This window comes from Symphalangus syndactylus, chromosome 13 (genome assembly GCF_028878055.3).
Source record: "Symphalangus syndactylus isolate Jambi chromosome 13, NHGRI_mSymSyn1-v2.1_pri, whole genome shotgun sequence".
NCBI lineage: Eukaryota > Metazoa > Chordata > Mammalia > Primates > Hylobatidae > Symphalangus > Symphalangus syndactylus.
This window is the reverse complement of record NC_072435.2, coordinates 126790843-126816378: the sequence shown is the minus strand read 5'-3', so window position 1 is coordinate 126816378 and position 25536 is coordinate 126790843. Positions and strand designations below refer to the sequence as shown.

At 52.1% G+C, this 25536-nt stretch overlaps 1 protein-coding gene across 2 annotated transcripts in view; it reads right to left on the bottom strand.

Annotated features, from left to right (window-relative positions):
• Positions 1-25536, bottom strand: part of ADGRD1 (adhesion G protein-coupled receptor D1) — a 180197-nt gene that overhangs the window by 3183 nt on the left and 151478 nt on the right. For both annotated transcript variants that reach the window (XM_055237915.2, XM_055237917.2), the window contains 6 exons: positions 17101-17167; positions 14632-14698; positions 6558-6649; positions 2219-2345; positions 1364-1405; positions 175-267 (listed from right to left, as the gene is read on the bottom strand). In XM_055237915.2, the coding sequence (XP_055093890.1) occupies positions 175-267; positions 1364-1405; positions 2219-2345; positions 6558-6649; positions 14632-14698; positions 17101-17167 (488 nt within the window). The remainder of the gene's footprint in view (positions 1-174; positions 268-1363; positions 1406-2218; positions 2346-6557; positions 6650-14631; positions 14699-17100; positions 17168-25536) is intronic.

Genomic DNA, 25536 nt, shown 5'->3' with positions numbered 1-25536 from the left:
GGACACAAGCCCAGAGCATGTGCAGCCTGCAGGCCTCAGTCAGGCATGAGAGGGGGACAAAGACTGCTGGGCACCCAAAGCCACCTCTGCTGCCTGCACACCCCATCCTGCTGAGGACCGAGCCTGGTGAAGGAAGATGGGCTGGGACCCTCGGTTTAAGGAGGCTGCACTCACGAGGTCCGAGTGGAAGGGCTTCGCGTTGGCGATGCGGGCGGAGCTGCTCGTGAGGGACCAGACCTTGGTTTTGTGCTTGAAGGCGGCTCTCACCTTGAAAGCGGGGAAGGGATCATGAGAGCAATTTCAGAGGCTGCAACAGCCGTAACCAGGAGTCTGTGCCGGTGCAACTCCGGAGCCGGATGCATGAGGGAGGCTGGGATTTGGAAGTATCAGTCGGAGCTGGTGGCTCCACAGCTGAGCTGTGCATCGCTGCTCTGTGGGGCAGACCCAGGTTGTGTCGCAGGCCAGGGAAGCTGGGTCTGGAGTGGTCTCTGCTGGGCTCCTCCCACCCAGCAATGAATGTCCCAGGGTGAGTGTGAGAGAGAAGCAAATAAATGCGTGGCGGGCAGGCAGGCAGGTGGGTGGGTGGGTGGGAGGCAGGCTTCCATGGCTGCACTGCCTTCCTGCCACCTGGATCCACCTCAGGCCTTGCAAGGGGTCACTGGGCGCTGTGGTCATGCAGCCCTTCTGCCCGGCCACCATCCTGCTCAGTGACTCTCTGCTCTGCCCTCCTTGGCCCACCTGGCCTGTCCTTGCAAACGGACACTGCCACTGAGACAGACCGGGCAGGGCAGCCCCTCTGCCCTGGGCCCATTCCCCACCCCAAGGCAGCTCCCACAACCTCAGCCTGGCAGGGGCTCAAAGCTGACTTGGGAAAAATTCTCCTACAGGAACAGAAGTCCTTGGGGCAGCCCCTACTTCCCCCCAGCCAAGTACACGGCAGGTGCCAGGCCCAGAGCAGCACCGAGAATAAGCCTGCACTGGCTGCCCCAGAGTCCAAGGAGGCCACATCACAAAAGTCCTCTTCCCAGCTCCCGTGGACAGAAGTCCTCCCTCTCACAGCCAGGCCAGCTTCCCCAAGGCCCTTGAGGAGGACTGTGGGGAGCACGCCTACATCTCACTCTCCCCAAGATGCAGTCTCCACTTCTCCAGGGAGAGAGGATGCTTACACATCGCTTAGCAACTAGGCAGGGAGAGAAGAGCTGCTCAGCAGCAGGCCCAGGGCACACACTTGTCATCAGGAATGCGGCTGGCTCAGGATTTGAGTCCCAGACACCACCCTGACAGGGCAACGCTATTCCTGCTCCTGTGACCTTTCAGAAAGGAAAAGCCAGCTGCATACTGCCAGGAAGTAGAGTGGACATACCTCTGAATTCAGGAGACAATGAAAGAGGAATATGAACAGTCCCTGGGAAGAAGGAAGAAACACAGAGATTAGAGCCCTTTGTGCGTAGTTAGGAACACTGGAGGTTCCTCCCATGCAGCCTGGGAGTGGCACTGGTACCACATGCTGTGACACAGGTCCCATGACCTGGGGCCCATGAGCACGGAGGGGCGTCCTGGGTCCCACCCTGTGATCCAACCTAGATTCGGACAGCTGCTCGGACCGAGTTCAGAGAGGGGGTGCTGCGTGGGCAAAGGTGCAGCAGCAGGTGGGTTCCTAGGCAGGCTCAGTGCGGGGAAGGGCAGGCATTTCCGAAGATGTGCCACTGGCCTGCAGACACGGATGCAACTTGAGTAGCCCAGGGAGGGTCGGGAGGGCCGTGGATGGTGACGGGGACCCATCCCTGCCCTTCCTTGGGGGCCTGTGGGTCTGAGGGCCCTGACCCTGAGCATCCCAAGTCTTTGGTTCCCAGGTGACCTTCCCTGGCCCTTCACCCAGAGGGCAGCACCTGGGGGGCCACCCTGGCCACCTCTCTGCCTGATTGTCTTTCCAGAGCTGCCGCAGGCTGACTGTCTTACTGTTCTCCATTCCCAGCCAGGACATGCCAACTACAGATGCTGGCCAGAAGCACAGGCAGCCCCGCCCTGAACGGGTCAGGATCCTGCAGGCCCCACTTTCTGAGAGTCCTCAGGCTTCGGGGATGCCCCACATTACAGGCTCCTAAGGTGTGGCGGGGAGGGCAGGCCTCCCTCCCACACCTGCAGCCCTAGCTCCCTGCAAGCCTGCTCCTGACGGCTGGCGGCCCCCACCTCCCTGCCAGTCCCTGCGGGTTCTCACCTGCAGGGAGTTGAGCGTGGCGAACATGTACTGGAAAACCACAGCACAACCGTTGACAGCAAGCACGCCGAAGACCCACGAGGTGCCCAGGATGGGCAGCAGCACGGCCACTGCCTTGGCCGTCAACCTGGAGAGAAACAGCGACAGTCACCCTGAGCAGCAGGAGGGCAGGTGCAGGCTGTGAGGACTGCCCTCAAGACGCCAGGCTTCCAGACAGGTGCAGGCACCGCCCTGCTGGGAGCAAGACCTGGGGTCCCCCCTGCAGGTAGCCCTGGTTGAGGCATTTACCTGGGAGAAGCCTCGGTGTTTCCACACCTCCATCCCCTTACAGCTGGTGGGTGGGAGAGAGCTCTGGAAAAGTTCAGGTAGCACCCAGGGCTCACCCAGGCCATAGGGAGAATCTGTCCAGGCCCAGGGCTTGCATTTGAGCTGTTTGTAAAGATGAGGAGGCGCCAGGCCAGAGGGGAGAGATTCGGGGGACGGAAGCAGCAGAGGGTGCCCCGCAGCGTCCGGAACCCAGGCCTCCTGTGAGACGCTTGGAAGGGGGCAATGAGGCCTGGGCCTGAAATGAGGCCATGGCCAGGAAGACTTGTCCAGGCCTCGCTGGGCTGCAGCCTGTGTGTCCCCTGCTGATCACCCGAGCTCTCCTGTGACACTGACGGTGAGTTCTCAGAGGGCAGGACCAAGTGATCATCTTCATGGCCCTGGTCATGCTCAAAGGACGTGCTAAACGAGGGCTTGCTGAACTGCACTGTGAATTGAAGAGTCCCGTCGCCGAACACACCACCCCCATCAGCATGCATTTTTATCTCCCTAGAGCCCCATGGGCCCTCTTGACACAGGAGAGGCAGGTTATATATTGACCCCATTGTATAATAAGGAAACTGAGGCCCCACAGCCCCTAGTAATGGCTAAGGTGACACAGGGTTTCATCAGGGGCAGAACCAGAGGGTATTGCAGACGTCCCCACCTGGGCCAGAGTTAGCACCCACTCTGACTGGGCCCACCAGCTGTCTGCCTCAGAGCCATTCCTGAGGTGCTGTGTCAATCATGGCCAACTAACTCAAGTCCAGTCCATCCTGACTTCTGAAACAGCTGGGCTTTCCACAGCAGGGACCTTCTGCCTTTGAGCTTTAGAGAAAAGTCTAGAGACTAACGGGGTTCCTGCTGCCCAGGTCAGCCACTGTCACATGCCTCGGTTTACCCCTCATCACTCAGCCCAGTGACTGAGATTGTCTCCCTCATAGACTGTGGGTTCCCTAAAGGCTGGAACTTGGTCTTTTTGTCTCCGTAACACCAAAGTGCATCCCAGCACCAGGACTCAGAGGCTCTCAGGAAATAAACATTGAATGAATGAATGAATGAATGAATGATGAACAAATGGACGGCCATGCAGCAGTGCTGCACACGGATCTGGCACCTCCCCGGGAGGAGGTAAGATGCGGCCATAATGAGCTTCCTTGTCAAGAGCCCGAGAGCCTGGTACTGACAGCTCCTGGCAATGGGTGCCTGTAAAACCCAGAAGTGTTCCAGCACTTCAGCGCTCAGAGAAGCTGCAGCCAGCTTGTTCTCATAACACTAATGCAATAAAAATAAAACATCTGTCTCTGAGAAACAAAGATATGCATTATTCAGCTACAATCTTTAGATCCCGGGAAACCGTATTTGAAAGGAAAGGTCACCGAGAAATAAGTACCAAAATGTGCTACTTTTAAAGTGATGGTTTGACTTTTCTTAAAATGAACAATAGAAGATCTTGGGGGAAGACGCTGAGCTGAAGCTCTGAGGACTCTCAACACGGCCAGAGCTGTCAGTGTCCCTGGTCAAAAGCGAAAGGAGAGGGGTCCCTGGATCTGAAGGAGGCTCTGGGCAGGGGTGTGCTTTCCTCTCTGATCTATGACCCCCTCTTGCTCCCCCAAGGTCGGCCCTGGCCTGGGGGGCTCAGGCCCTGAGTCTCCAGCCCCCACAGCCACCTGCTCGTGGGTGCACTTCTGTGGGGGTCTCACCCTCACGCCCCCGCCCCCAGGGTCCCACTTGTAAAACCTGACCATTCTCTGCTTCTTTTTCAGGAGTGTGGAATCATCATCAATAAACAGAGACTTTTTAAAAAGTGAAAGCCAGGCTTCTCCCCCTTCTCAGACCTCACCTATTCTCCACTCTTCTCGGGGTGGGGGTGGCGGGGAAGTGAAAGCCAACCCTGTGGAGGGCCCCTGAGGAAGAATCTCATCTTGTTATTCACTGAGTACTGGGCTGCTTGGCACTAAGAAAATGACTAGAGTAAAACCAGAGGATGAAGAATAGGAAGGTGCTGGGGAAGCTTCCTCATGATGCAGTGACTGCCTCTTCCTGCCTGGCGCCTGCGGCTCCCCGGCTGCGCTTCATCAGCCCCGGGAGGCAAGTGTTACACAATCCACACTAAGAAGATTGTGAGGAAGCATCCCTGGGGGGTAGACCTGGCCGCCCAAAGGAGAGGAGCTGAAGGCATTGGGGAATGCGCTGGGTTGCACAATGGAGAGGGACCCAGAAGGGTCTGTCCCCAGAGACGCTTGCCTGCGCCTCCCCGGGAGGGACGCATCCCCGGGCTGCCAGGTGCAGACTCATGTGGGAACGATGGGCAATGCCTTCAGCTGTGCCCTGCAAAGACCTGGGCATGCTCTCCCGGGGCACGCTACCTCGAGCCTTCACAAGAGCTGCAGACACAGTGCCAGCCTGTCGCTTGGAGGACATTTCCATGGAGAAGCAAAGGCAGTGGACAGAAGCTGCTTCCTGGGTGGGCACTGATGGGAGGATGGGGGGCAGTGGGGTAGAGATGGAAGGCGGTGCACAGGTGCGGGGCAGGTGCATGGGGGTGTTCTGGTGGCAGTGGAAGTAGTGGTCTCATGGGGCTCAGACAGGGGAGTGTGAGTTTTGCTGGAGACAAGCTGGCAACAGACTGGCTGACCCTGAACGCTGAGGTGAGGGCGTGGGGAGCTGAGGGCTGGGGTGAGGAAGGGACAGGTCCCTCCCCGGCCAGGCCATGAGAGGTCCAGGAGACCAACTTGGTCTCAGCAATGGAAGAGGAAAGGACGTGATCTCTGACCCCACGAGCATCTCTTGCACGGGGCACAACCCTTGAAGGTTTCCAGGAGCTGAACAGCCCAAGGAGGCTGCAGCCTCTTGTCAGGTTAATTTATGGTGTTTGGAATTCATTACAGACTAATTCTCTCATAGATTCGCTGCTGACATATTTACCACTTTTGCTTTCACATCAGAAAAGATATACAGTGGCTGAAGTAACATTACAGAATGTCAGCTGCCTGGTACCCATGCCCTGCTTTTCATAAAGCCCCCAAATTCCCTGTAAGGGACGGCCCCCCCAGCTTTCAGCCCTGTGGTTTGGAGGTGCTGACTGAACAGTCACACGGTCATATGAGTGAATCCCCCTCTACAGGGTCTGGCTCAGGGAGGGCACAGGTCCAGCCTGAGTCCCCATCCTCCTCCAGGCGCAGGCCTCTGTCTCAGCAGGTGGGACAGAGACTCCTCCGTGGGCCTGAACCCCTGCCGCAGCCATTCTGCCACCAGGGGGCAGAGTTGACCTCAGCCTGAAGCCAACACCGAGGACGCCAAGGAGGAGCTGGGCGCCGATGCTGCAACTGCCAAAGAATTCCTGCAACGCCAAGGCTTCTGAGCTCTGGACTTGACAGTTAGCTGCGTCAGTGAGTCCCCCTTCTACTTAGGCCAGTGCATGCTGGGATTTCTGTCACCTGCAATCGGCTGGGCCCTAACAGATGTGGGTCAGGACACCCCAGATGGCAGTGAGTTGTGTGGCTGGAATCCCTCCCAGAGACCCCGCCCTTCTCCAGGCAGGCAGCCCAGAGCACGCCAGGACGTGGCTCTAACTTGCACCTTCCGTGATGTGCCAGCTGAGGGCGAACCTGTTATCATCCCATTCTGCACGTGAGGAAGGCGAGGTGCCGACGGGCTAAATAACTCGCTGAGCCCAGCAGATGGCCAGGGCAGAGGCGGGACTGGCAGGGGCTTTCTGGCTCTAGAATCTTCCCCGTTGCAGCCCCCCAGCTGCTCATCACCCTGGGGTGAAGAGATCCCTAGGAGAACATCCACAGACTCCATTCTTCTACACATGGGAGCTCCGGGGCTGGGTAAAGGCCCTGTCCTGGGTCATGACAGCCAAGCGAGGGCGTGAAGCCACAGCTGCCCCGAGATCACAGGGACACTGAGCAAGTGGAGGACTTTGGTGCCGGCCACAGGAGGCAGGAGTGGCTGTCTCTCCTGTGACCTCAGAGCAGTCCTCTGGGGGCAGAAGGGCCACGGCGCTGCTGTCAGCCTGAGGTCAACTTACTTGAGGGCACCGGGGTCCCCATGGATCTTGTAGCTGTCAGCGCTGATCTGTGAAATGACTCTGGTCACAGCGATCAGGATGCCAATGTTGACCTGCACAAGAAGCCATGGAGGAAGGTGAGGAGGGCCTGGGCTGCACCTGCAGGAGAACTGAGTCCACCTGGCCACTGCCCTCACCACAGGCTGCCCCTGCCCAGCCAGGGCTCCTGGGACACAGAGGCGTCACTGGGACAAATCTCACCCTGTTCCGTGGGCTTTTACCAACACGCACAACATGCAAGCTCGCCTCTGAGAGCTCCTGCGCTGAGAAGACAGCAGAGACAAGTTCTAGTCCCAGGAACACATCCGGGCATGAGGGGATGAGCCTGGGCCAGACCTCATCTTAGCATCTGCTTCGTTAGTGTGACCCTGGGCAACTCACCCAGGTCCTCTGAGCCTCAGTGCCCCAGGTGACGAGAAGGATAGTGCTCACTGTGCAAACAACTGCTCAATGTGCCAGGCCCCAGCATGGCAGCTGGCTCTCATCTCCCGCCCCGGCCCAGGCCTGCGGCTGTGTGAGCCACAGAAGCTGCAGCAGAGGGGGATCATCTCCTGCCAGCACCCTTCCTTGCTGGGAAACTGCTGGAAGGCTCCTGTTGGGACCTATGGGGCTGGGCGGGGCACTGAGGGGCCCCTGGCAGAGGCTTCAGCACAACCTGCCCCTCACCTGGGCAGCTCCGTCAGTAGGAGGCTGGCGAGGCAGGCACAGCATGGGGAAGAGCCCCCCAGTGTCCGCTGGCTGCAGGGTTAGGATAAGGGTTAGCCTTCTCCCTTGTGTCTGAAAAATTCTGAGGCCATGTACAGAGTCAGCAAGGAGTCCAGCTCCAGGATAAAGTCCTCTGCGTGAACCCTCAGGCTCGAACTTTCAGGCAATGAACAGGGCTCTACCTGGCAGCTTCACAGGGCAGCTGCTGTCCCCACGCCAGCCTGGGTGCAGCGAGAGCCTGGCAGTCTCTGAAGGGAGCTGCGGTGAGAGGGCAAGGCACTGGGGCCCCTCAAGGGAATGGCCAGCCTCGCCCTTCCCCAGCACGGGATGGGCCAGCCTCGCTCTTCCCCAGCACGGGATGGGCCAGCCTCGCTGTTCTCCCGCATGGGATGGGCCAGCCTCGCTCTTCCACACATCTGCACCCCTCGCCTAGGCGCCCACGCCAGGCCTTTCTGAAGCGCCTGCTGAGCCCGCCTCACCCTAGGGGCCTTGAAGGCACCTTTGTGCCCAGGACTTTTCCACTGTGAACCCTTCCCCTTCCTCCTCGAGCAGCTCCCAAGCCCATGAGCCAGCAGGAGCCCCCCGCCCAGGGCTCTCTCAGCAGGAGAGCGGCCCTGTCTGCACGGAGGCTTCAGACCCTCCTGGTGCTGTTCTTTGGGGGAGAATGGTGCGTGGTGGGGCCGCCCCCTCCTGCCTAGCCCCTTAGGACACTATTGTGGCAGTGAGCACCCCAACTGTTCCCTCCTCGGCTCCCGTCTTCACTGACAACTCAACACCTGGCAGCTCAGCTCATGCCCAGCTCAGCTGACAGTCTGATGCACCTTAGTTGCCCCTATTTTCCCATGTGTAAAGTGAGGCTAATAATAGAAGTGTCCCAAGGCCAGGGAAGGGAAAAGAAGTGAACGTATTAGCCACCCAGCATGGCGTCTGCACAAAGAGCATGTCCAGAAACGCTGATGCCCTCCAGCCAACCTCACTGTGTAACAACGACAAGAAAAGCCACACTCAACTAGGAGCAGAAAGCGGGAGCAGCGTGGAGGAGAGGTCAGTGGTTTTCACATGCAGTGATGATTCAACTAGGACAGTGACAAACGCGTAAGTGACTAATGTGCAGTTATTACTTCGAGTGGGGATTTCAATTGCAGACGGCTGATGGTCACTGATGTGTGAGTGCGGCCCGTGCCCTCGGAGCAGGCTGGCCTTGGCCATCTGCCTGGGAAGCACTTTCGTGCCTCCAGTGGTGGCTACAGCATCACACAGAGAGGGAGGTGGAAATGGAAGATGCCCCAAGTCAAACTGCCACAGACCCTGCCTGCTCTTCTTACTGAGATTCAGAAGTTTCTCTTGAATAAATGCTTTTAGTGTGCATGCCTTTGTTGCCAGAATTCCGAATATTTTTTCAAAACAATTCTTCCAGTTCTTTCCTTGTTTTGGGGGTGGAGATTTCCCCAGGTCCTGACTCTGCCATTCTGCATCTCATGCCCCTTTCCACTCAGGGGTTTCTATTCTGGGTGCCTCACCCACTGACACAGGCAGAGGCCTTATCTGTAACAAGATTGGAAACAACCTAAATGTCCACACCCAGACAGCAGGGCAGGCCTGTCACTCACACCCAGACAGCAGGGCAGGCCTGTCACTCACACCCAGACAGCAGGGCGGGCCTGTCACTCACACCCAGACAGCAGGGCGGGCCTGTCACTCACACCCAGACAGCAGGGCGGAGCTGCCGTCCACACCCAGACAGCAGGGCGGGGCTGCCATGCACACCCACTCTGTGGAACACTTTGTGGGTCTGAGACAGACTGAGGCAGCTCTTCCTCGGTGAAGAAGCCACAGCCCCCACATACACTGAAGGCCGCGATGGGGGGGTATAGTTACAGTCCCCCTATCTGCACAAAACCCCAGGATACCCATGAAACCAGCATCACGGGTTGCCTGTTTGGAGGGAAGGTGGAAACCAGGGAATGCAGAAACATACATAGGCAGACACATTCATGCATAGATTCTTAAGCTTTTCCTTTAAATTTTGTGTTGCCAATTCAAAAATCAAATTCTTTAAATTTTAGTTTTAAACAATTATAAATTAAAAGGAAATAATATGAAGCCCATTTCCTGTGAACGACTGAGCAGTGTCCTCGGGGTCAGGTGGAATAGAAACTCAGCCATGCAGTGTTGCAGTGATTCAGGGGATGGAGAAACCGTGAAGCCTGGGACCCACGAGAGGGATGCCTGGAGATGGAGAGGATCTCGAGCAACTTGAGTGAGTGCAGAGTTCCCGTCAACCAACACCCCACCTGAGCTCAGAATCCCATCACAACCAACCCAACCAACATCCCACCTGAGCTCAGAATCCCATCACAACCAACCCAACCAACACCTCACCCGAGCTCAGAATCCCATCACAACCGACCCAACCAACACCTCACCTGAGCTCAGGGTTCCATCACAACCAACTCAACCAACACCTCACCTGAGCTCAGAATCCCATCACAACCAACTCAACCAACACCCCACCTGAGCTCAGAATCCCATCACAACCAACTCAACCAACACCTCACCTGAGCTCAGAATCCCATCACAACCAACCCAACCAACACCCCACCTGAGCTCAGAATCCCAGCACAACCAACCCAACCAACACCTCACCTGAGCTCAGAATCCCATCACAACCAACCCAACCAACACCTCACCCGAGCTCAGGGTTCCATCATACAACACCCTACCACCCGAGCTCAGGGTTCCATCACAACCAACTCAACCAACACCCCACCTAAGCTGAGAATCCCATCACAACCAACCCAACCAACACCTCACCTGAGCTCGGGGTTCCATCACAACCAACACCCCACCCGAGCTCAGGGTTCCATCACAACCAACTCAACCAACACCCCATCCGAGCTCAGGGTTCCATCACAACCAACACCCACATAAGCTCAGAAGTCTCATCATCACTCCTGCTTTGCCGCGGGAGGCTATAAAGTCTGGTTCTGCCCCAGACCTCTCAGCTGTAAAGCTGAAAGATGCACACATGACTGTTCCCAGACTTTTGGGACAAGGCCACTGAAAGGATGATCGACTTGCAGCAAAATGTTTTGCCAACGTGAAACGCTACAAGTGATTAATTTGAGATTTCAAGTCCTTTACTTTATCTTGACCGCTTTGCGTAAGATCCACTCTAAGTGTTTCATAACAGTTAAGCTGATCACATTATTACTTGTCAGAATTAGTCATCTTTCCTTTTTCTCCAAAGATTTTGCTGGGTCTCTTTTTTTTCTTTTAGCCTGGGTCAGTCTGGTTTCATTTTCCAGGCACATTTTTTCCATCTTATCAGGATGATACATTTGCTGTGGCTTCCTAAGAGGAGGAGCGGCTCACCACGGCCTCCAATCCTGCATCGGTGCAGTTAAGTGGGGCACTATGGCTGCGAGTGGCACAAATCTGACGTTTCATGAAAATATAAGACACAATCGGGCCTGGCCCCCCTCACTCCATTTCACTCATCCTCACCCATGCCTTGCTGTACGGTACACCCACACTCGACTACAAAGCGGAAAATGCCCTGGGAGTGAGGCATGTCCAGTGTGGGTACCACAGATGTTCCAGCAGCTAAGCACCTCCCCATTGAAGGCAGATGTCAAAGAAACGACTCACAGTCCTCGCTGCAGAAGAAAAACCGGAACGCACGTGGAGGCAGTAGAACTGTAAAGCAAAGGTCTCGTGGCTCCTACGAAGGCCAAGATCACAGTGACCTCTGGTGGGAGGAGGGAGGCAGGACTGCATGGGAATCCTGGTGTTCTGTTTCTTGACCTAGCTCAGGGTCACCAGAATGTTGATTTGTGAATAAACACTGAGCGGGACACCACTATTTCACAATGAAAGGGCTATACAGGTACATACACACATACACAAATAGGTAGTTTACACAACAGTGTGTGCCTCAGTCTGTTTTCTGCTACTATAACAGAATACCACAGACTGGGTAATTTATAAAGAACTGAGATTGATTTCTTACAGTTTGGGAGACTGGGAAATCCAAAGTTGAGGGGCCTGCATCTCGTAAGGGCCTTCTTGCTGCATTGTCCCATAGCAGAAGTCGGAAAAGCAAGAGAGCACAGAGAGAGAGAAGGGGGCAAAACTCATCTTTTAATCAGAAACCCACTTGTTCAATAATGAAAGCACTCCCACAATAGCAGCATTAACCCATTCGCGAGAGCAAAACCCTCATGACCTCATCAGTTCCTAAGGTTCCACCTCTCCGAACCTCTTGCACTGGAAATTAAGTTACATGAACTTTGAGGGAAACATTCAAACCACAGCAGTATGTCTCTGTCTGTCTGTATTTAGGTATCCGTATCTATGTATCAGTATCTACGTGTATCTACAGGCAGTTCCTAACTTAGGAAGGTTCAAATAACAATTTTTCACCTTTTCAGTGGTGTGAAAGCAAGACATGTCAGTACAAACTGTACTCTGCAAACCTATACAACTAATTTTTCACTTCCAGTATTCAATTTCATTTGATATTCAACACTGCATTATAAAGAGGCTTCGTGTTAGATGATTTCGCCCGACTCGAGGCTAATGTAAGAGTTCTGAGAATGTTTGAGGTAGGCTAGGCTATGATGTTCTGTAGGTTATATGTATTAAATGCATTTTCAACTTACGATATTTTCTGCTTATGATGAGTTTATCAGGACTTAGTCCCATTGTAAGTTCAGGAGCATCTGTATCTATCTGTGTCTATATTTATGCTTATCTGTACCTATGCATCTATAGCAATTCATCTGTATCTATGTCTGTATTTGTATCTGTATCCATGTATCTGCCTATATCTGTATCTACATTTCTATCTGTGTATCTGTCTCTACGTACCTGTTTGCATCTATACCTCTGTACATATATCTGTAACCATATCTCTATCTGTCTCTATTTAGACACGTAGCTACGCTGGCTTCTCCCCAAGGGAGACAAAGATTTTAAATCAGAGACTCCTTCTCTTCCCCAGGCCTGGAGGCACTCTCCTTCTTTCCCCGGTGGGGCCAGCACAGAACAAGCCATTCTGAAGGCTCAGGCTAAAGTGCCCCTGCCATCCAGAGTCCCTGTTCTTTGGGGGAATGGGGTGTCTAGGCTCTGTGGCTTCTGGAAAATCAGGTGTTATGGGCTGAACTATGTCCCCTTAAATTCATATGCTGAAGCCCTAAGCCTCTGTACCTAAGAACAAGACCATTTGGGGACAGGTTCTTTAAAGATGTAATTAAGTTAAAACGAGGTCACTAGGGTGAGCTTTAATCCAATGACTGGCTTAAGCTGTCATTTATTTTAAGAGATTAAGATGCAGACATGCACAGAGGGAAAAGCATGTGAGGACACAGGGAAAAGACAGTTATCTACGAGCTAAGGAGAGAGGCCTCAGGAGAAATCAACCCTGGCGACACCTCGATCCTGGACTTCTGGCTTCCAAAACTGTGAGAAAATAAATTTGTTTGAGCTGTAGAGCCTGTGGTCCTGTGTTACAGCAGCCCGATAGACTAAGTCAGTAGAGAGAAAGGGAGAACAAGGAACAGCAGACTTGAATACAACTTACCCTTCCCACCCTCCGTCACTAAACGTCCTTTAAACCCCCTCCCACCTGGCCATGCTCCAGCCAGGAGTTTGATGACCGAGGGGACTGGAGTCCGCTCTGAAAGCGTTTCTGCATTTTGGTTGACAAAATTAATGGTCCTCCCAGACCCCCAGGGAGCGCGGGGACCTCTCACTGAAGCCTCTAACACTCTTTAAAGGGTAGAGTCGGTAAAGCGATGGCAGGTGATCCTCACGCAGCCCCGGGGAGGCGCTGCGGCCCCCAGACCCTAAGAGCTCAACCGCGCAGCCCCAAAGACGTCCCCTCTGCAGCTGACAGCGATTCACTGAAAGAAAAACCAGCCCTGCTCGGAGCTCTGTAGAAGCTGTGAGGGAGGCTCTGATGCCACAAGCCTTTCCCTTGCGACCTCCTCTGCTTGCACAAAGATTCCTGCCCCTCGGCTCGTGGCGTCCCGCCCAACACCCCTGGGCCCCTGATGCCCCTCAGTCCAGGAAGCTGCTCCAGTTCGCTGCGGGGCCCTGACCCAACCTGCAGACGGGAAGCCTGGGCCAGGACGTGCAGCCCGGGCCCAACCAGCCAGGGCCCTCAGAGACAGGCACGTGGAAGTACAGAAGGGAAAGCACAGACTCTGCTGAGGTCACACCCTCTGATCACGACCCCACCACGCCAGCAGCTCCTGGTGTCCACCGGTGCTAACTGCACAAAGAAATCACGTGAGGCAGACCTGACCAATCATTCGACTCCATCCCATTTCCCTGATTGGTTCTGGGACAGACACATGACTCACCACAGCCAATAAGAACCAGCCTGGGACTTGCGCTGGGAGTGCTGGGAGAAAGCCTCCGTTTCCATCCAGAGAGGCAGAAAGCTGAGAGACAAGCCTCATCCCAGCGCAGGTGCAGGAGCGCTGGGCCCAGCCTCCCCACAGATGGTCCTGACTCAGGAGCCCGTAAATCCCCATCCGTGTTTAAACTCTGAGTTGGGGCCAGGCACAGTGGCTCACGCCTGTAATCCCAGCACTTTGGGAGGCAGAAGAGGGCAGATCACCTGAGGTCAGGAGTTCGAGACCAGCCTGGCCAACACGGTGAAACCCCATCTCTACTAAAAATACAAAATTAGCTGGGCGTGGTGGCGCATGCCTGTAACCCCAGCTACTCAAGAGGGTGAGGCAAGAGAATCGCCTGAACCCAGGAGGCAGAGGTTGCAGTGAGATCGCACCACTGCACTCCAGCCTGGGAGACAAAGTGGGACTCCGTCTCAAAAAAACAATAACAAAAACAACAACAAAAAACTCTGAGTTGGGTTTTCTGTCACTTGCAAACCACTGTAACTGTAACTGTTGTGTGTGGTTCCCAGGAGGCTTCTGCTGAGATGCCCCTCTGCAGCCTTGGAGTCCTGGTGACGCCCGAGCAAGGAGCTAGCCGGTGGGTGAGAAGGCGCCAGAGGATGGGGAAAGACGAGCCCGCGCCTGTGCTGTTCTCAGGGCTGTGTGCCTGCACCTGCCGCCTCGGCTACAAGAACCCTGGGGCCTTAAGTGGACCCGCCTGGAAAGCACCGCCTTCCTGGGCATTCAGGGAAATAAGACCTTCAGTCACTGGCCCCGAGGAGCCCTAGCGAGGAGTGACGGAGGAACGATGCTGCATCCTTCAGAAGCTCCTCAGGGAGCCCCGCGCCATCACCAGAGCCCCGCACCCTCTCCTCCTGCCCCTCCCCAGCCCCGCTCTGCGCCCACAAGGGCAGGAAACGTACCACGATGACAAACAGGGCAGGAGCTACAAAGGCCCAGATGGCGCCACTCGCCAACGACAGCCAGCAACTGCGGAGGGAAGCAGAGCCGTTACTTCAACAACCTCGTTCCACCTGCCAGCGTACCTTCATCCAAAAGTAGTTGTTAAGGTGATGTCTTTCTCGGCTACAGGGTCCACCTGGGGCAGTCAAAAAACATTCCTATTCCCTGCAAATGTATTTTTATCCATGATGATCCCATGTCTCATTCTTGGAAAGGACTTTCCAGGTTTGCAGACCAGGACAGCAACCTCTGGAGAGTTTAGCCAAAATCCAAAATAGATTTTAATTTCATTATGAAACAGACCTTTGCTGGGGACTGGCTTTCCTGCAGAGCACTTCAAATATGACCCAGTAGGCGCCTTCTGTGAGGGATTACCATACTGATGAGTCGTCAGCGATGCAGCACCTGACCATTCCCATATGCCCAAAGCTCGGGGTCAGTTCCACTCCCTCAGTGCCCTCCAGCTGAGCGGAAACGTTCCAGAGGGTCCTAGTGGTTGCTCTGATGTCCTGAGAGCAGGGTCCAGTTTGAGGATCTGGCCTCTGAGAAGTGACCCCCAGAACTCAGGTAAAAAAAAGCCAGCTCCTTCACAATTTCATCTCCAGAGCCTATGGCACTGTCAAGAGCCGAAGATTCCCTAGGACCTCTGATCTTCTTGACTCCTGGACACTTTCCCAAGGACCTGAAGTGCCTTTAATTGGATCCGGGCAGGTGTGTGGCGCAGTCCCCACTAGCACACAATGTGGTGTCTCCCTGGGGCTGGCTTATTTCACTCCCTCCGTGACTGCTCACTGAGCAGCAGGTCTGCCCCACAGCACAACAAACTCCATCATCTCATTTAATCCTATGCTGCCCCTGAGGTGGGCGCTACGATCACTCCCATACTGCAGATGAGGAATCTGAGCCCTAAAAAGCTCAGGTGACTTCAGAGATCACTGTGGGCACACCGCCTCCCTGCCCCCATTCCTCCCCAAAGCCTCCCGGACCAGGAGACAGCAAATGCCCCAAAACAAGTGACAGCACCTGCAAGAGGCCCATTCATGGCTGCACACCCAGAGCACGGAGAGGAGAAACCTCTCATCTGAGGATGCACTGTTTAAAAGGAAAATGCACCGCAAGTCTGAATGGTACCTCTGCAAAGGTGCGATTCAAACCAGGCTCTCTGGAGAGTGGGATGCTTCTGCAAAGAGAGAGATTGTGCTTTCCAGCATTTCATGCAGAATTTTAAGTCAACGAGGGGCTTCTGATAGATACTCTATCCTGTTCAGAAACCCGGTGAGCTTCCTGAACCTGGCTGGTGCTGCCTGGCTTTCTGGCAAGAGTGTGGGAAAAGGCTTGTATTAGAGTCAGACCCTGGGACTCGGGACTGTGGGTGAGTCCATCGTCCCCAAGTTCCAGATGCGATAAAAGGGAACAAATGCCCTCGAGCTGTGTTTGAGGAGAACATTCTTCTTCTAATTAGTCCCTCAACTTCTAACAGCATCCAGAATTGAAAGGAACAGGCCAGAACAGTGATCTGCGTAACCACGCCTGTTTCACTGTGCACTCAGACACTGCCTTCTGTAAATGCTTCACCTTCAGGGAACCTGCACCAACGTGGAAAAGGCTGGATTTCTCCCAGTTTCACTATTCGTCTGTACTATTATCTCATTTCGAAGCTGTGAAAATGCTCAACTTCCTTTCTGTTTGTAAGCACCGTCAATATTTATCTTCCATGTTGTCACTCAGTGGTTTCTCAGCTTGGCTAGAACAGGTAGCAGCTTCCAAGAGACATTTGAGTGAAAGCTCTTTTACTTGTAAGGAAAGAAAATCATATTTCTGGAACCGGAACAGCTGATCTGGTCCCGCAGCACCATCCCATCCTCTTCCTGACACAACTGTGGACCCACGAGCTGCATTTCAAGTGGCAACAGGAGATACTGGACATCATAAGGTCCATCCCCTACTACCCAAGCAATGGGACCCTCAAGACCACCTGCCTGATGCAGAGCAGGCCCCACTTACTCCAACATGCATGTACCTGCTCCACTCTCAGTTACTGGGCACACGGTCTGCACAGTGCCCTTGCTGACAACCCCAAGAAAGGGTGAAAGGATCACAATTTAGCCTCCATGGATGAGCAGAACTGTGTCTGAGACCATATGGGTGAAAAATTGCCAAGCAGAAACTCCTACCAGGCCCCCTGCTATTCCGGGAGGTGCTCTATGGTCTTTGTTGCTAGTTCCAAGGCCCCGAAATGTCCAGAGCACAGCTGGGTTGTTTCTCCCTCTCCCTGGACCACGACTTTCTCACTGGCTAGGCCTGTGGGAACCAGCTTTGCACAGCACCCCTGCACCCAGAACAGCACAGGAAGGCAAGAGCCATGGGGCTCTCGCCACAACCTGTTCCATGGAACGTCTGCCAAAAGCAAGGCAGAGCCCTGCACTTACTTGTTGCTTGTTCCGTAACTGTCCATGGCAAATGACAGTGAAATGATGCAGATCAGAAGAGGAAAACCTGCAGAAGACCAGAGAAGATCATGTTCACTTGCTCCAGTTATTTCCCTCCCTCCCCCTCCCCCCCCTTCCTTTCTTCATTCCTTGTACACCTGATATATGTATACAGAGAGGGAACTATGTGCTAATCGTTGGGACACAGAACAGCCCCTGTCCTCAAAGAACTTTTAGTCTAAACAAAGGAATAACACACTCACACTCATACTCACATGTTCACATTTACGTACTAGACAAGAAAGTGTATGAGTCTTGATCAGAACAAAGCACGTGGGTGAGATGTGGCACTGTGACTGGCAGGAAGGGAAGCTCTGCTTGGTCTCTCTAGATCTGTGGTTCTCAACCAGGGCCAAGGTGGCCCCACAAGAGACAACTGGCAATGGCTTAAGTCATCTAGGATTGTCATATCGGGACGGAATCAGGCAGGCAGAGGCCAGGGCTTCTGCTAAACACCCTACAATGCACAAGACTGCCTCACAAGAGTCACCCAGCCCAAGTATCCATAGTGTTGGTTGAGAAGCCCTGCTCCAGAACAGCGGCGGAAAGGCGTGAGATCAGCTGGGACTGAGGGGACGTCGGACATGGCTGACTTTGCCACGCACACGGTCCGCATTCTTATAGTATTTGAGCCCATAATTTCCTTAGGGAACCTATCACACCCTATCTTTCCATGAGGTCCAGCTAGGCTGGTTCCTTCCTGGCTCTGAGGCATGTGACCCAGGACTGGCTGACTGGAACATCAAATCCCCCAGCCACAGCTGTTGGTTCAAAGATGGGCATGTGAACCTGGCTGGCCAAGTGAGACTCAATCAAGGGCTTTCTTGGAAACTGCTGAGAAGAAACTCTCTTTTCTACCGAGCCCCTAAGAGGATAAGGATGGCAGTGAGCCTGGGGTCCGGGCAGCCCTTTGGGCACCACAAGAGAGTGTGTGGCTCCAACACAGGGGAGAGCAGATCTGAGAGATGGAAAAAGAAAACAACATATTGCTTATACTACTTAAGTTCATGGATCAAGCCATATCTGAAGGCCAACATCTTAGAACTTTTTTATTATATGAGCCATTACATTCCCTTTTTGCCTTAGCCAGTTCAAGTTGGATTTCTATTACCTGAAACTGAGTGTGACAAATTAAATGTGTTTAATATTTGACAAAGCCAAGTGAGACTTTGGGGGGTGGTGACAGAAGGGAGGCCCACGGATGAGGTAGAGAGCATCTGGATCACAGCAGTCCCCAGAGCCTCGTCATTCTGCGACGAAAACACTCTACGGCCAAACTACTGTTAGAAACTGACCTAACCCAAATCTGACCTGGCCTCTACTTTCTCTTTGAAAGTGCAGAGGTTTTGTATGCTAATGTGTCTGATGACTCTCCAAAAGGAAGATCGCATTGCAACACTTCTGAAGCTCGGCCATCCACTGAATTTGTCTGGAAACATGGCTCTGCTTCCACATGCACATGTGAACTCTGAAACAGATCCTGCATGAATGGGAATCTGTTTCTGAAAAGAACACACTTCTGGTTACTCAGAAAGTGGGGCATCGTCCACGGGGCCTGCTCTGGTGCAGCCACCGTGAGCACAGCAGCCTCTGTCCTCTGCTCCCTCCGCAGGGAAGGATGGGAGAGAGATGGAGAGACTGCAAAGGACCAGCTCCTTACTCCACCCCTGAACCTTTTCCCCAGGAAGATGCTCAAGAGAAGCAGCTCCTGGCACATCTCGGATCCCTGGGATCGCAGGGTGGGGGATGGAAGCGCACGAAGCGCATGCGGCTCTCTGCCTCAGTAGCTGAAGTCACACAGGTTCTGGGAGATTTCTGCTCCAGAAGAAGAAGGAGGAGGGAAGGTGGCTCCTGGCATCCGCCCGAGTGCCTCCAGGCCACAGCCCTCCAGTGCCCTCTGGGGGCAGAGTACACGCCGTGCCTGCCCTTCCAAACATCAGGGTTTGGGTTTTAAGTTAATTACCCTGGAAAGACATTTCCTGGACAGTCTCGTCTCTGAAATACTTTGTTTTAAATGTCAAAAGGATTTAAATGCATTACAGAATGTCTGGGCAATAAAGTTGTCCAGAAGAAGACCAGGCAGCCTCTGTGGAAGAGGCGCTCAGTTGGGGCCCAGCAGTGACTGTGGGCCTTTGTCATCCTGTCACTTTGAGTTTCCCTACATGAGCTCCTGTGCCATTTCTTCCCCTTCATCTACCCCTGTGTCCAGCGGAGGCCAAGCTATGGGCAAGGACAAAGGGTCTGAGAACAGGGTGGGCCCCACTGTCTGCTTTCTCCAAAATGAGCTGCGGGAGCTGTGAAGTCTGGTGAGTGAGTTTGTGGGGCTTTTTAAGAAGAAAACATTCCTAGGTGGGAGGATGAGGAGAGGGGCAGTAAGATGAAGACAGTGAGTGGGAAGAGCATGCGCTTTGGGGCCAGATGATACCTCATGCTATTCCTAGGGCTGCCCAGGACCAGCTGTGCAGCTGCAAGGAACCAGCCAAAATTCTGTGCTCAGACCGTGGGAATGTAATGAGTTGCCTTCCTCATTAGGATGTGAGGATGACAGGAGCTGTCTATGAATGACGAACCCCTCGATGATGAAGCTAATCCTGCAATAATCTCCGTCATCAACCAGCTCAGACCTCACCCCTTTCCCACCACTGCTGTCGTCCAAAACTCTCACACAGTAACCCGGGCAGACCTGGAACATGCTTCTGCAGAAAATTTGAAGTCCCTCTGGCCCTGTCATCACAGACATTTACTTTGGGTGTTCCTCTTTGCAACATGGTGACCTTTAGAGGGACCAGACCGGTGCTGTCCTTGGCATTTGCCCCCTAAGATTGAGGGTCAGGTGAGGAGCATGTGTTATGAGAGATTAACCGAGGTGGGTGAAGCGAAGGCCTGGGAGGATGGACGCAGGGACAAGGTGTCTCGACAGATGGGGTGGAAGGAGACAATACCAGGGAACTGTGGAAGTCACCGGTGCCACCTATTTCCAGATGCCCCACATGTGGGCACAGGGGAGGTCTGCACCCCTGCCCCTCGGGGCTCTTGAGGCCATGGGGCTGGGTCTGGGCACTGAGTTGTGTACAGAAGGGACACATGTCTTATGGGCTGAGCACATGATTTCCAGTGCAGTGTCCTCTCTGACGCCTTCCCTTGCACAGCATCCAGCAATGGCTCGAGACAGTGCCTTCTCTGCCAGCCTGGGCTCTTGACTGTCCACCACCACTGGCCACCGTGGACATGTAGCATGCACAGGAAAATGACGTTTGTTCTTTCAAACCAAGGAGGGATGGAAGCTGTTTGTTATTGCAGCCTTGCCAGCCTACCCTGACTGATCCCCCTCCTGTGATCATGGCATTATGCAATCTCCCTGGAACGAAAATGCAGCTTCAGAGAAAGGTGGGGCCTAGAACTAAGATGAAGTTTTGTCCTCAGAGGAATAGGAGCTCAAAAGAAACTAAGTTGCAATAAAGAAAAATAAAACGAGTTACATTCCCTTCACCTCTGAGTTTGCAATCAGAGTTTCTTGTCTGCTTCAGTGATGTGTGAACTCTCCAATGGTTGTCACTCTGCCCTCCTGGCTAACTTGTGGGCTCCTTGAGGACAGAGGTTATCTGTCCCTCCCTTCAGAGTTCCTAGCACAAGTCTAGCAGTCAACAACACCTTAAGGTAAGGTGTGGATTTGATGCCCCCACCACCCCACCTCAGCTTCAGAACAGTCTCTAGGTTTCCAAAAAAATAATATTGCTCAAAAACTAGAGTAAGGCCAGGGTGAAATCTGCAGGAAGAAGCCACTCTCCCAGGGGCTCCCCCCGCCATGCTCTGGGTGGGCCTCCAGCTCCTTAATTAAAAACTGAAGGTCGAGAGAACTCAACTGCCTGCAGACCCCCCCGACTTCAGCTTGTAGCCAGCTCCAATCCATTTGGAATGAAAGACACAGTTCTTGGGCTCCTGATGAAATTAATTAAGGGAAAGCTGACAGGGAGATAGATGGAGGTTGCGGGACTCATAGAACCAGCCAGCACTCCATTTGCGAGAGCTGTGTCAGGGACTACAAGCTCGGTCTCCTACTGGGGCCGCACTGGTATCAGAAACCACACAGTTCTCGCCACTGTTGTCAAGGAGGAATATAAACTCAGGGCATCGGATCTCCTCATTTTTCAAAAGAACTTTGTAATCTTGTGTAAAATCCCTCAATCTTAAAATATTGGCAAATAATTCATTTTTTCCCTCCAGCATTGTGCAGATCAAATAAAACATCCTTCCAGGCTGGATTGGTGTGGCTTAGATTCTCTGTCTGTCACACACACACCCCAACCCCATCCTATCGGCGACACAGACAGCCCCGCTACATAGATTCCTCTCACTCTAGCAACAAATCCTGCAGACACTTCTCGTTCACCCAGCTGTCTTTTCTGTGGCTTATGGAGAGTGTGACTGTGTGTGCGTGTGTGTGCGTGCACACATGCCTCTAAATTACGTGACTGTATCCATAAAGAAACTATAATAAACTACAGATAGTTGGCCGTAAATCATCCTCTAAATCCTCCCTGATGAGGTCAGACATCATCAGAAAGGGCAGCTCTCCTCTCTGGGGCGTCACGAAGGCCTGAAGGAGCAGGTCATGCGTGACCTGGAGGGAGGGCAGAGGACACGGGCCTCAGGACCAGTGTGTGCAAAAGCATCCTCGTGATGATGTAGCATGAGCAGCGACACAGGACGGAGGACGTCCGTGGTGACTGGGGGAGCTCCCTGCATGACCAGCTGCTCTGGAGGTGGCTGCCCTAGTGGTCTCTTCAGTCTAACCAGGGAGCCACGAGGGGAGCACAATTTACCTCCACTTAATCCTCACATAAATTACATTTGCCAACTCAAAGCACAAGGTAAGCCTGTTTACCTGCTACTTGCATAACGAAGACTGTGAAAACTAAATGTATTTGAAAGAAGTAGCAGGTCCCTCAAGTCTGGTTAGTGTTTCACAACAATTGCGAGAATGCTAAGTGTCAATGCACAGCCCGAACCAGAGCCTGCAGTGCTCACTGGGACCCCTTGGGATTGGGCAAGGGCAAAGCTCAGCAAAGACGCCCCATCACTGGGGAGCTGACTTCCAGAATGACAGCACAAGTCGCTCAGCAGACCCCTCCCCAGAGACAGCTATCACTGAAAAAAAAAAGTTCTAAAAAACATAATCATTTAAAGTCTCTGTACATTTTCCTAAGGGTATACAGCAAATTAAGAAAAATTGGCTCAAGAAAATCTACTAAATCTTGTTAAGAAGACTGAGTCTGTGGCACTTCAGCCAAAACCTGCTTCCCTGCCCAGCTCGGTGTGAGAGAGGCTCTGCTCCAAGTAGGTGTGGGCAAGAAGACAGGGCTCTACTCCCTCCAGCTCCCAGTCCAGGGCTACGGTATCTCTCCAGGCTGGGGGAGGTGGGGAAGGCTGCCCGCATTTCTCATTCCCCCCAACTTTGTGCTTTAGAAGCTCTACTCCAGGTAAAAGCAGCTGAAAGGTTGGGACTCCCTTCCTCCTCCAACTCATAGTATGCAGGGCCTGTCCAGGTGTAGCAGGCTCAGAACACTGGGGCCTCACTGCCCTCATCTCTGTTGACTCATTGGGCAGAGGTTCTACACTGGGAGAGACAAGCTCTGAAGATTCGAAGCTATTTCCCCCACCCAGTGTCCTGCATGAGAGGCAGACATGTCACTCCACAAAAAGTGGGCCACTGTCCTTGCCTGCAGCTTCAGAGCAGTGCCTCAGGAATTCTTCCCAGGAAAAGAAGCTACCCATTAGGTTAGAGAACTCCAAAGTGCTCCCCATGGGAACGGATTTGAAACAGAGTGGAGAAGTTCGAGCCTAAGGTAGTCTGGGAAAGAATGGAACCTTTGCAGTAGGGAATGAAGAGGAAGCTGGTGGCTCCGTGACAACACCAAGATAAACCATATTCCGGCTGGTTTACCGGAGAGAGCCAGGGAAGGGACAGCTAACAAGAGCCTTCCTGGGGTCAGAACAAACCTCAAAGACTGGCCTCAAAAATACCCCTACAAAGGGGCCTGGATTTAATCAGATCAAGCTGTAGAGCAGCATGTGCCCCAAGCTATTGTTGGAAACAATAGAGCCATAGGCTGGCAATTAGTGGAACCTAACAGATGGTGTTACACAAACATAAGCAGATAGCTTGAGAGAGGGGTCATGGAAAGAGACAGAGAGAGCCCTGCTAAAACCACTGTCGTCCCAGGGTGACTGCACATGCCTAAGACTGCCCTCTGGGGAGTGATGTCAGAGGAATCACACCACAAGGGAAACAGACTGTGCTAAATAGTCCAGCCAAGTTACTAAACAAATAAGCAAGCAGGGAGAAGCCATGGAAGGAGGGAATCAGAATCAAGGGTGGCTACAATGTATCATCTAAGATGACAAGTCTTCAACAAAAAACTATGAGATATACAAAGAAACCAGGAAGTGTGACACATACATGGGGAAAAATCCAGGCAACAGAAACTGCCTGTGAGAAGGCTTAGTTGTCATATTTATCAAAAAAAAGAGACTTCAAAGCCATCATTATAAATATGTTCAAAGAACTAAATGAAACTATCGTTGAAAAAGTAAAGGAACGCATAGTGACCCTGTCTCATCAAACACAGAATAGCAATAAAGAGATCAAAATTCTAAAAAAAGAACCAAATGAAAATTCTGGAGTTGAAAAGCATAATAACTGAAATTTTAAAAATCCACTAGAGGGGTTCCAAAATAGATCCAAACTGGCAGAAGAATCAGTGAACTTGACGAGAGATAAAGAAAGATTATGCAATTTGACGAACAAAGAAAAAAAAGAATGAAAAAAAATCAAGAGTCTTAGAGAAATGTGGAACACCATTAAGCACAACAACCTATTCATAATGGGAATATTAGAAAGAGAGGAGACAGAGAAAGGAACATAAAAAGTATTTCAATAAATAATGGCTGAAATGTTCCCAAATTTGATAAAGAGAATTACTCTACACATCTAAGAAGCTCAATAAACACCAAAAAGTGGGCCAGGCATGGTGGCTCACACCTGTAATCCCAGCCCTTTGGGAGGCTGAAGTGGGCGGACTGCTTGTGCCCAAAAGTTCAGGACCAGCCTGGACAACATGGAGAAACTCTGCTTCTACAAAAATACAAAAATTAGCCAGGCATGATGGCAGGTACCTGTGGTCCCAGCTACTCAAGAGGGTGAGGTGGAAGCATCGCTTGAGGCTGGGAGGCGGAGGTTGCAGTGAGCCGAGATGGTGCCACTGCACTCCAGCCTGGGTGATTGAAACCCTGTCTCAAAAAGAAAAAAAAAAAGGTAAACACAATGAGATACACACCCAGACACATCACAGTTAAAATGCTAAAAGACAAAGAGAAAGCTTGAAAGAATCAACAGAAAAACAATTCTTCAAATACAAGGGACCCCAGTAAGATTAAGTTTTGACTTACTATGAGACACGATAGAGCCAGAGGCAGTGAGATGACATAATCAAAGAACGAAAAGCGAAAAAGAATCTTATATCTAGAAAAACTACTTTTTAAAAATGAAGGTGAAATAAAGGCATTTCCAGATAAACAACAACTAAATCTGTTGCTAGCAGACATGCCTTACAAGAAATAACACAGAAAGTTCTCCAGCTGAAAGAAAATGACCCCAAAAAGTAATCTCAGCACAGACAGAAACATATACACACATAGCAAGCAACAACACCAGATGGAAACTCAAAATTCACAGGAAAAAACACAGAGAACCAGAAATAGGAAATCAGAAGGTTAATGTAACTCTATAAATATGTACTTGCTCTCCTTTCATCCCAGCTTCTTTCAAAGATACAAGATTAAAGAAACAGTTATAAAAATGTATTATTGAATTCTGCCTTATACAGATGTAACATGTATAGCAATAATCACAGAACAAAGGAAGAGAGAATATGCCCATATAAAAATAATGTTTATATCTTGTAATTTAGTATAAATGTGGAATAGATTCTAATATGCTAAGATGTATATAGTAAGCATTAGGTCAATCGCTAAGAAAATAACCAAAAAAAAGTGAAAAAAATCATTAAGAGAATTAAAGTGTTACACTAGGAAATATTCACTTAATTCAAAAGAAAGAAGTAAAGGAAGAATAGAGAAACAAAACAGACAGTAGACATATAGAAAACAAAGAGAAAAATTGTTGATGTGAATCTACCCTATGTGTCATAACATTACATGGGAAAGGATTAAATGACCCAGCCACAAGGCAGAAATTGCCAGACGATTTTTAAAAATCCAATTGTATTCTGTTTACAGGGGATATACCTTCGGTTCAAATACACAAATAAGTGGAAAGTAAAAGGATGGAAAATATATATACTCTGCAAACAGCAA